This window comes from Engystomops pustulosus, chromosome 6 (assembly GCF_040894005.1).
Source record: "Engystomops pustulosus chromosome 6, aEngPut4.maternal, whole genome shotgun sequence".
NCBI classification, from domain to species: Eukaryota; Metazoa; Chordata; class Amphibia; order Anura; family Leptodactylidae; genus Engystomops; species Engystomops pustulosus.
Window position 1 is genome coordinate 19,604,040 of NC_092416.1, and position 11,922 is coordinate 19,615,961.

Consider the following 11,922-nt stretch of genomic DNA (forward strand, 5'->3'; position numbering starts at 1 on the left):
TGGCACCAACAACCATGCCACGTTCAAAGGCCTCAAATCACCTTTCTTCCCCATACTGATGCTCGGTTTGAACTGCAGGAGATTGTCTTGACCATGTATACATGCCTAAATGCGATTGTTGCCGCCATGTGATTGGCTGATTATAAATTAAGTGTTAACAGGCAGTTGGACAGGTGTACCTAATAAAGTGGCCGGTGAGTGTATGTTACTCAACAGGTTCAGAATTTTTGTTCTCAGACACAACATGCACATTCTGTTTCTTCCTTATGTTGGAAGTGAAGGTTGGATGACACCATGGGTTACGCGGTTATGACAGAACTCACACCTGAGGAAAATACCATAAAAAGATGTTTAGAGGGTATGTTCACTTTCAGCACATCAATGATAATTGACATTGTTTGTGTAATGAAAAGTTATACAATTTTTCAATATAATTTCTGCATCAATTCCTCATGGTTTTCTTGATCTCTGTTTGCTGTGGATATAAACCTGTCCGAGATCATGTGATGTCACACAATGTGCAACGCTTGAAATAAAATACGGCTCTGATTACTCCTGTTTTGTTCCCCTTTTTCTGGGATATGGTGAGCGATGCACCTGTGTGACATCACATGACCAGGGATATAACACATGACTGCCAACGTCTCTCAGTTCCCACATTCCTGTGGGGGGCTGGTTAGTAGTGTCAGTTAAGAGGCGGGGTGGCTTTTCTCCTATGCTGGACCTCCCACACCTCCATGGATTGACCTTTAGTAACAGTAAATGTCTTGTTTAGAAGAATGGTGACTCTAATCCCACGGATAGAGGTATCAGTGACACATGTACAGTCAGGGTCGATTTTAGACTCAGCGGGGCCCTGGAAAAAACTAAAAGTGTGGCCCAAAATAAAACTATTTATGACCAGTCACAGTCAGTAAGAGGCTACTTTAGCCCTGCACAATAATAACTTTGTAGTTACACACAGTAGAAGGTAGGACAATGGGGCTTATTTAATAAGGGTCCATGGCCGCACTTTAGTCTGATTTTCCAACATTTTCAAGGATTGTAAGGCTGTGACAGGATTGTGACGCATTTAACCAAGTATTAAAGGAGCAACACATCCTCTTCCCACAAAAGTCCACATGCAGGGAGTCTCTTTGGGACAGGGGGCCCTAGGCAAATGCCCAGTTTGCCGCCCCCCTAATGCCGGCCCTCTGTACAGTATCAAGACATCTAAAAGTTACTGGGGCAGATTTATCAAGCTGTCTGAAAGTCAGAATATTTCTAGTTGCCCATGGCAACCAATCACAGCTCCCCTTTAAAATATTCATGAGCACTGGTAAAATGAAAGCTGAACTGTGTTTGGTTGCCATGGGCAACTAGTAATATTCTGACTTTCAGACAGCTTGATAAATCTGCCCCACTGTGTGTGGTTTGGATGGTGAGTAGAGATGAGCGAGCACTAAAATGCTCGGGTGCTCGTTATTCGAGACAAACTTTTCCTGATGCTTGAGTGCTCGTCTCGAATAACGAGCCCTATTGAAGACTCGAGCATTTTTCAAAGGGACCATGGTTCGGGAATAAAATGTGTTATTTAATTGAAAAAGAATGTCTTCTGATAAGTTAGCAGATGTATGCAAACATCTGCAATCTATTCTTCAGTGTTCTGCGCGTATATTATCTCCCGACAAGTTAGCAGATGTGAAGAACAGTGAAGAATAGAATAAAAACAGTGAACACAGGATCATTTAAGTGAAAAATGCAGTGAAAAACACAGTGAAGAATAGATTGCAGATATTCTGCACATCTGCTTAGTTGCTGGGATATACGCTGTCCCGGGATCCGCACCTCTTCTTCCACTGAAGTCTCCCCGATCTCTCTGCGCTGCTTCCCGATGTCTCTGCGCTGCTCCCCGATGTCTCTGTCCTGCTCCCCGATGTCTCTGTCCTGCTCCCCGGTGTCTCTGTCCTGCTCCCCGGTGTCTCTGTCCTGCTCCCCGGTGTCTCTGTCCTGTTCCCTGATGTCTCTGTCCTGCTCCCCGGTGTCTCTGTGCTGCTCCCTGGTGTCTCTGTGCTGCTCCCCGGTGTCTCTGTGCAGCTCCCCGGTGTCTCTGTCCTGTTCCCTGATGTCTCTGTCCTGCTCCCCGGTGTCTCTGTGCTGCTCCCTGGTGTCTCTGTGCTGCTCCCCGGTGTCTCTGTGCAGCTCCCCGGTGTCTCTGTCCTGTTCCCTGATGTCTCTGTCCTGCTCCCCGCTGTCTCTGTGCTGCTCCCCGGTGTCTCTGTGCTGCTCCCCGGTGTCTCTGTCCTGCTCACCGTGTTCTTCAATGTGTTCTTCACACATATATATTGATCTTCACATACTATTTTGTTTGCACCGTTTCTCGCGTATCTTCCGACAAGTAAGCAGATGTGCCGAACATCTGTAATCTATTCTTCACTGTGTTTTTCACTGTGTTTTTCACTTAAATGATCCTGTGTTCACTGTTTTTATTCTATTCTTCATTGTTCTTCACTGTGTTTTTTTAATTAAATGCTCGATCTCGAGCAGGGGAAATACTCGTCCGAGCATCAAGCTCATCTCTAACATATAACAATGATTTGAGTATAAAAATGATTTGAAACATTCATTGGTTTTTAGTCTCTGGGTTTCTGTTTCTGTTAATATGTATTCTCACTATTTATTATTGGGACTAGCAAAGCTTCATGTGCTTCATGGTGGATTTCATGTGATAATGTCAGACGTGTTTTGTAGATACAGAATCTGGACACTTTGCGGTCATTGAGTTGACTATAAATCCTGAATGCCAAAGTTTTCCAAAACTGATTGATGCAGAAGAACACATACTGAAATCTACAGCCAAAAGGCTTTTAAAAAAATCATGTATCAATAATGAAATCGGACCATACATGGAATACTTTGTGGTGACAAAAAGTAACAAAACTTACCAAAAAATAATCCATGGCTTTTGTTTTCTTGACTCTCTCTGCGTGACTTCTAGATCTGAAAACAGGCATTAAAGGACATCTGCCACCAGGATGAAGGATTGTAAACCAAGCACATTGACATACTGGTGTGTGCCCCCTCTAACAGGATCGGCTCTTCTTTAAGCTTCTTGTGCCTCTGTTTATAAGAAAAAAAGTTTTTAAAAATTATGCAAATGAACCTGAGGGACTCCAGGTTCCATTAACACCTATGGAGCTTGGAGCCCCTCAGGCTTATTTTATTACTTTTAAAAGCCTTTTTTTGTAGAAACCAGGGCATAAAAGCTAAAAGAAGAGCAGGTCCTATCAGAGGGGTCACACAGCAGTATGTCAGTGTGCTTGGTTTACATTGCTTCATCCTGGTGGTAGATTTCCTTTAAAGCTTTGATTTAGTCACAATTCCCAGCGCAGTGGACGGGAATTGCGACTTCTCCACCCTCTACCCCAGTTGGGTGTGGAGAAGGAGGTCCCGGCAATGCAGGGCTTTTCCACATTTCTAAACCAGTTCCGACCTGGGGTACAAGACAGCACATCACTGCACTGCGCTGCCTGTCTGCTTCCACTTCCTGATATAGAAAGCCCGATCCTGAATTGTTGGTCCAGCTTCATCTGAACCTGTGGGACATGAATCTTCATGGGTCCGCTCATCCCTAATTAGAATCCTTTGCCCAGCTGCCCAAAAATGCGGAAACAAACTATTAGTTGGTCCAATTTCACGGACTAAACACAGAATGGAAGTTCTTTCATCAGCAATATGGCTCCCTGTCTGCCATACTGCTCCCCGATGCTGGAAGGTCACAGGGTCAGTCCTTACTGACAGCATATTTCTTCATGACGCAAGGACTGAGTTCGGTCTGTGGGATGTCATATGCAAATTAGCTACAATGTATTACATATTTACATTTATCTGCAGAGATAAATCGGTTTAGGAAGTTTGAGGCAGCATCCCTAGTGCTACACAGAATTATGATCCCGGTGCAGTTTTCAGCAAGGATTCTCAACTGAAATAGTTCTATAGATGGTCCTAGACCAGGGCCGGATTAAAGGAGGGGCTCCTGGGGCTCTAGCCCTGGGGCCCCCACCACTTTCACTTTTTAAGGGGCCCCCACCAGTTTCCGACAGTCAGCGACTCATGTGCATAGGGGTCTAGGATGTCAGCTGGGTCAGTGAGGATCACTGAAAGGAAGGGTGAGGTAAGTATGAATTTTATTATTTTGTGGCCATTTTCTACAGGCGACTGGCGGTTAAATTCTATAAGGGGCTGGTGGCTGTATACTACAGGGGGCTGCAGGCTATATACTACAGGGTCTGGCAGGCTATATACTACAGGGGGCTGGCAGGGCCCCCACCAGTTTGAGCCCAGGGGCCCCCAACACCCTTAATCCGGCCCTGCCTAGACGTGACAGACTGCAAGATATCAGCATCTGAAGTAATGATCCCCTCCAGCCTCTCAGTCTGACTCAACTCTCTTTGATAGTTTGCCATGTAAATGAATAGGACAGAAAATTTGAAAGGAGGAAAGGAGTTACGTGGTGAAATTCTGGTGACAGGTTTCCTTTATGTGTCCACCATCAAGCAGATAAGAGCAAAGCAAGGTGGTCGGTATTTGGGCCATTGGACTATCAAACAATTTCCCCCTGGGGAAAAAAACGAAAACTATAACTAAAACTTTGAGCTACCAATCGTCACAAATTGTGAACCAAAGGATTATCTTCCTATGAAACATAGACTTGATGCTTTCTACTTATGAATAACCACAAGTGCTAAAAATCAGGTGTAATGTTAATTTTATTATGCATATTTTTTCTCATTTAAATTATCTTTAGGTTCCAAGACTTTGTCTTCTCTTGATCAGAGGCTTTTTGCTTTGTCTTATGAATTCACCTGTTGGGAGAAATACACAAATAAAAATGTTAAAGATTTTTGACTGATATTTTAGTTTTTGTAATAATCTGTATATCCCCAATTTGCGTAACAACTATAGGCGACATACAGAACAACATAAATTACGGAGATGTGTGCCGTGTGTAATGAGCCTCGAAAGCAGGTATAGCTGTACACGTATTTCGGGCACAACTTTCATAAGTGTATTTTAGGGATCCGTATGGGTGCAGCCAACGTCTTATTACCTCTAGTTTCGGGTGCTAAACCGGCTGGAGTTTGAGTAATATTGGTGTAAGGGATGGGAGCGACACCACTAAGGGCAAAATCCAAGTACGGTAGCTTGTAAAATTAATTTTATTGCATAGAAAAACAGAACCGAAACGCGTTTCGAGGATTCCATAATACCCCTTTTTCAAGTGGAATTTTCCTTGGCACAGTTCTGCTATCAGCTGAGGAAAATTTTCTACCCTATTGAACCCTGAACATAATGGGGCAGATTTACTTACCTGGTCCTGTCGCGATCCAGCGGCGCGTTCTCTGTGGTGGATTCGGGTCCGGCCGGGATTCACTAAGGTAGTTCCTCCGACGTCCACCAGGTGGCGCTCCTGCGCTGAAGTCCGCTGAAATGCACTCAAGTACACTGGCCTATTCCTGGTGAAGGTATGTGCAGGCTCCGCAACACTTTTTGTTTTTTAAATGCGCCGATGCGCCAAAATCCGATCGCGTGCGCCAAAAATCCCGGGGCAATACAGGGAAAATCGGCGCAAATCGGAAATATTCGGGTAACACGTCGGGAAAAGGCGAATCGGGCCCTTAGTAAATGACCCCCAATTTCCTAAACCTAGTTACCATATGACTCAACAAACATCATAGTGCACAGCATGTAGGACGGATATCGTTGCAGAATAAACAAGAATCCAAATATCTTAGTAATGTGCCGTGCTTATAGAATTTGGAAGAGGATGAAAAAGAGACAAAAGAGACAAAAGAGAAAAGAAGATAAAAAAAAAGATAATGAACATAATAGAAAGGACATAAAAACTGAAAAATATAAAAACAAGAAAGAGAGAGGAAGGCTTAAAAGTTAAAAGGAACAGAAAGGTAAAATGTCTTCTGTTTCTTTATATTATTACATTTGTAGATGTAGATTTGGTGTTTTCTTACCATCTTGGGCATTTTCCCTCTGGGATGCAGGTATTAGAGGGACCGATGACATATCCTTTCTGGGTACATCTACATCCTTGAGTACAACTGTAGCCACAAGGCTTTTTAGTTTTACAGTAGGCAGAACATCCAGCACAGTTGTCCAATACAGCTCCTTTAGGACAAGAATTATTTGGAGGAGGGGGCGATGGGCATTTTTGCTTATGGACACATTTGTTATCACGATCAAGGAGGTATCCGGGCTCTTTACATTTACATCCTTGGGTACAAGATTGAGCACAAAATGCATCCTTATTTCCGCATCTGTCTGTGCAGTGTATGCAATCTGACCATTCCTTATCTCTAGGGCATTTATCTGTGGAGAGAAACGGGGTGATAATGAGCCAATAAAACATATGAAAACCCTGTCATAAAGGCCCAATGTTTTTTTTTTTTTAAATTGAATTTTAATTTGCAAATAATAAAAATACACATACTATTTTTTTAAAGTATTTTTTTGAATTTATTTTAACAAAACAATTTTATATTGTCCATTATAAAGTATATCTATTCATACTTTGTGAACTACCGTATATACTCGAGTATAAGCCGTGCCGAGTATAAGCCGAGTCCCTTAATTTTGCCACAAAATACTGGGAAAACCTATTGACTCGAGTATAAGCCGAGGGTGGGAAATGCATTGGTCACAGCCTCCCCAGTATATAGCCAGCCAGCCCCTGCCCCAGTGTATATAGCCAGCCAGCCCCTGCCCCAGTGTATATAGCCAGCCAGCCCCTGCCCCAGTGTATATAGCCTGCCAGACCCTGCCCCAGTGTATATAGCCTGCCAGACCCTGCCCCAGTGTATATAGCCTGCCAGACCCTGCCCCAGTGTATATAGCCTGCCAGACCCTGCCCCAGTGTATATAGCCTGCCAGACCCTGCCCCAGTGTATATAGCCTGCCAGACCCTGCCCCAGTGTATATAGCCTGCCAGACCCTGCCGGACAGATCGCACAGAAGATATACAGGGGTCGCCGGAAAGGTGAGTTTAGATATATTTATTTTTTGACTCGAGTATAAGCCGAGTTTGGGTTTTTCAGCACATTTTTGTGCTGAAAAACTAGGCTTATACTCGCGTATATAAGGTAATTTGTCAGATCTTCCCAAGCTCATCCAATTCATAACTATTATTAGTTTGGCTACAAACAAGTGTTTGTGGCACATTGTGACAGATGATGTGTAAAATCCACAAATCCTGCCATACTGTACATGGTATGCATGGTCAATCAGACAACATAGGGTTAAAGTAAGCTAGGGCATCTGAAAAGTGGCTAAAAAATGTATAAAATATAAAAGTAAAAATAATATATAAATAAAGCTTAAAAGTTCAAATCCCCCCCCATTTCCCTAGAACTGATAGAAAGATAAAGAAACAAATAAAATCATAAATAATCATGTCAGGTATCACCACAACCCCAAATGTTCGATCTACCAAAATATAATAACGGTTATTCCCGGCATTGAACCCTATAACAGAAAGTAGGGCCCAAATTTCCAAAACACAACTGTTTAACTAAATATGTATATGTATTAAAATGTATTGAAACACATTAAAACCTGTGAAAATTTGGCATTTCCATGTTCGTACTAAGCCAAAGAATAAAGAAGACATGTTTGGGGCGCTCAATGAAAGCCGTACAAAGTGAGCCCACAAGAAAATGGCACAAATGTGTTTTTTTCAACAATTTCACCAAATTTTTTTCCTGCCTTCCAGTACACGGCATGGAATAATAAATACTGTCACTACATATGAAAACATAAGCCCTCACACAGCTCTGTACACAAAAAATGTAAGCTTATACATTTTTGAAGGTAGGTAATGAAAAATGAACAGAAATGGGCTGCATCCTTAAAAGGTTAATTATTCCAATTTTTCCAAGGTCGTTTTAAAGATGATCATCCCCCTGGAATACACAACCTTAATGAGCCTGTTTTATAGTTATTTCTAGATTTTTCTCAATTTGTCGATTATATCTGACTAATACTTGCTTACTAGTGCCATACCCAGAGCATATCATATGTCCATAATTTGTCCTGACAGTCTGACATCTTGAGGATTTAGCAGTGTCAATCTAACTCAATAGCTCCAAAGAATAATCCAGTCTTCCGACAATACTAAACTGAATAAATCGATGATTTCAACTCAGAGAGCATTTTTTCATATTATCACAAATACTTTTACAGCTTTCTTCTGTTTACCTCATAGTGGATGGAACTTAATCCATTACATGTATCAATCTGTCTATGCCATAAAAATTGAGTAATTTGCACCTGAAATGCCCTTTGCCAAATTTGCTGAAAGGTATAGACTATTTTTAGTATTTAGTATTTTTAGTTTTCTTGCTCCTCGGAAAAAACGGTTCGGGTCCGCTCATCACTACCTGTGTAGTCAGACCTTGGTTTGTCGACTATAATTGGCAAGACTTATGGGTCAAAAGTTTTGCTTGCAATTTTTCCCCATGCCCCCTATACTTTTTAGGAGCTTAAGTAACCCATTAATGCAAGAGAAGCAGCCATGTTCTTTAACACGGTCCTGTTAAATTTGTGACACGTGCCTAAAAATATGGTTTTCCCCATCACCCCCGAAAACCTAAATATGTTTTGGAAAACCAATATCAATCTTACATATTTGATAACAAGGCAGTTGTTAATTAATTAAAGTTAATTAAAGTACCCCAGTTCTGTAAAGGTGGACACCGATATAATGGAACCATAGATATGGCAGTTTAGCTCTAAATAAGGTAGAAGTCTGATGTATGTTTAGTAGACAGCTATACTGTGTAATAATGTATCCATAACAGCTTTACTCATTGAGAATTGTTTAAGCTCTAGCTATATCTAGTGATGTCTTTTCCGAAGGAAGTGTAAATGGAGTAAAAGGAGAAGACTGTAACCCTTTCTGCTGCATATTTCTCTTTAGCCTCAGTTAGTTAACTATGTAGAGTTTTTCTGTTACTTCTGACACAAAAATGTTGATGAAGCTAAAATTCTGAGACATCAGAGGTGATCAAAGTCTTGCATGGAACTTTGTGGGCTCGTAGATAATGGACCCGAAACAGCATCAAGCAAAACAACCTCTATAATTAGACCCTCAATAAATGGCCACGTGAATAAGTGTGGACGTAAGTTTGTTTTTAGGCTTCACTTACCTCTCTTTGGAGGATTTGAAAAGGCCAAGGCAACAGCTTAAAAAAGACAAAGTAAAAAATAAAAGTTACATTGTGGCTGGGTCAGTAATTCTCAAAAATACTAATTTAAAAAAGTTTATACCTAATAACGAATTAATGAAAGATTGCAAAAATGGTAATTAATGATAATTTCTTAGAATGTACAAAAATTATAAATGTTAAATCTAATTAAAATATAACAATAATACCTGAAAACAATATCAGAATCCTCAAGGCAGCCATCACTGCTGAAACGGTAAAATCTTGCCTAAAAATTAGAAAAGATGGAGTGAAAAATTAGGATTTAGCATTGAACAAGGCAATGAAATATATGGATCGAATGGAGACACTTTCTACCTGTCAAGGTGTATTCCTCAGGAGATGATGACGGACTGTCTATTCCTTGCAGATTTTATACCTCAGAACTTCAGTCCAGGAGCCAATCGGAAAATTTATAGCATTGCTTAGACCATTAAATTAAAAATTTCATTGGTAGATAATTGTCACCTGGCCAAATGTCATAGATTTCCATGGGCGTTGCAGCCCAGTTAAATAATAGATTACGTTTCATGTATAATTATAGGGTGCGTCAGATATTTTTCTTATTTAGAATATGCACATTCTATTTTCTTACTTGGAGGTCTGTAGAGATAATAGAGATTTATCAGTACTTGTTTTTTGGCATAGAAGCAGTAAAATAGTTGAAAGTATTCTGGTGACTTTGACAACTTTACATGAGCATGCAGGGGATGTGAATGGGCACAGCTGTTATCGCCCGGCATGGGGCATTCCTGTCCTGTGTCTCTGGACACCACTGAATGTTTGCAGAATTTTAGTCAAAACTATGCGCCGCCAGACCTGGTGTAGTTTTGTCCTCAAGTTAGCACCGCCATAATGTATAAGCCTCATGTTCTAGCTACTGTGGCATTGGGAGGGGGGGGGGGCAGGGATTTCTTCATACACCAGCGCAAAGAGGGCCACATATTACAAATCTTCCCCATTGTATCTATCCGTTGGTTTGATCTTAGTAAGTTTGGGCCCAAATGTGATACCGTGTGTTACCGTTTCAGAACATCTCCAAAACAATACATTTTATAAATTGTTTTCTGGATACTCTGATAAGTATTTTGCAAAACAAAAGCAAAGAAGAATAAATAGTGAACATGGTTCTTTGTCAGAACTAATTACAGCAGTAACAGCCATTGCAGCTGCTACGGGGCCCGCAGTGTCAAGGGCCCCAGCATTCAACCTGACACACTAAAGGATAGTGAATATGCATCATTATATACATATTATGCTACACATTATTGCAGTTAAATTTTTCAACATAACACGTGTGTTGGAAACTCTTATAAGAAATGTTGGGGAGGGGATGGCAGTACTAGGAATCCCTCCTCTTTAGCTTTCTGTTATTTATGCCCCCCCCCCTATGTGGTCTGCAGTTACTGCAGCAGATATGTGCCCTTAACCCCCCTGGGATAAAAAGACTGGCAAAGGGGGTCCCATTCAGAAGTCTGCTATGGGGCTGAGACTCTCGTAGTTTCGCTCCTTTTCTTTGCTATGCATCGAAAAGCTAAGGCTAGCCATGTGTTCTTATCCCACAGAAGAGCTGCTGTACTACAGATTACTGGATAGAATGATGACGGGGCTAATAGTTCATTGCAATTGTTGAGAGTGAGGCTGCATTGCAATTTTGTAGAGGAGCTTTGTATAGATGTGTGGTTATTTTTGGAATTTTTATTATGTCCCATATAAATAACCTATAATAACTTTCAATAGGCCCATATGATAACCTGTCCTTACATCATTAAGTCTCACACCCTCAATCACATAAAGTGTATTGGCACATATCCAAAATGGAAATCCCATAATAATAATAAGCATAAAAATGTCTCCAAGATGCTATTTAAAAGGTTTTTTTTTAAAGACTAGTGGAGGACAGTAACGTGATCGAGATGAAGAGGAGTGGAGGCGAATATTTCCAGGTGTTTTTGTGTTTTTACAACTGGTTGATTTCCTTTAATGTTGTTCGATTTTATGGGGTTGTGTAAGCTTTGTAGCCACCGATATGTAACTGTATGTTGTGGTTTATTAGGCCTGAAGAGGGGTCATACAGTGGACCCTTTTTATATATTGCAAGTGAATGCAAAGTGAAATGTCCGAGAGCAGAACTGTTCTAATTGTGAATGGAAACCAATCAGAGCTTTGCTTTAAAATAAAAAATAGTTGTGGGGAAATGAAAGCTGAGCTCTTATTGATTGCCACGGGCAATTAGAACAGTTCTGCATCGGGCCTTAAGTTTAATCCCCTTAGCTACGGTCCCTTCTAGAGATGAGCGAACATACTCGTCAGAGCTTGATGCTCGTTCGAGCATTAGCGTAATCGAAACTGCTCGTTGCTCGGACAAATACTTCGCCCGCTCGAGAAAATGGCAGCTCCCGCCGTTTTGCTTTTTGGCGGCCAGAAACAGAGCCAATCACAAGCCAGGAGACTCTGCACTCCACCCAGCATGACGTGGTACCCTTACACGTCGATAGCAGTGGTTGGCTGGCCAGATCAGGTGACCCTGGAATAGACCAGCCCCTGCCTGCGCTGCTCGGATCATTCTGTGTCTGGATGCCGCTAGGGAGAGAGCTGCTGCTGGTCAGGGAAAGCGTTAGGCTGTTCTATTAGAATAGTGTTAGGCAGGAGTGATTCTACAACAACC

The 11,922-nt window shown here is 41.5% G+C and overlaps 1 protein-coding gene across 1 annotated transcript; it reads right to left on the bottom strand.

Moving 5' to 3' along the window:
* Window positions 1-4,730: 4,730 nt before the first annotated feature.
* LOC140065560 (venom serine protease inhibitor-like) lies at window positions 4,731-9,631 on the bottom strand. Its single transcript, XM_072113154.1, has 5 exons — window positions 9,573-9,631; window positions 9,425-9,483; window positions 9,198-9,233; window positions 6,009-6,363; window positions 4,731-4,844 (listed from the first exon to the last, which is right to left on the bottom strand). The coding sequence occupies exons 2-5, from the start codon at window positions 9,456-9,458 to the stop codon at window positions 4,841-4,843; spliced, it is 429 nt and encodes a 142-aa protein (XP_071969255.1). The 5' UTR covers window positions 9,459-9,483; window positions 9,573-9,631; the 3' UTR covers window positions 4,731-4,840.
* Between the last annotated feature and the right edge of the window lie 2,291 nt (window positions 9,632-11,922).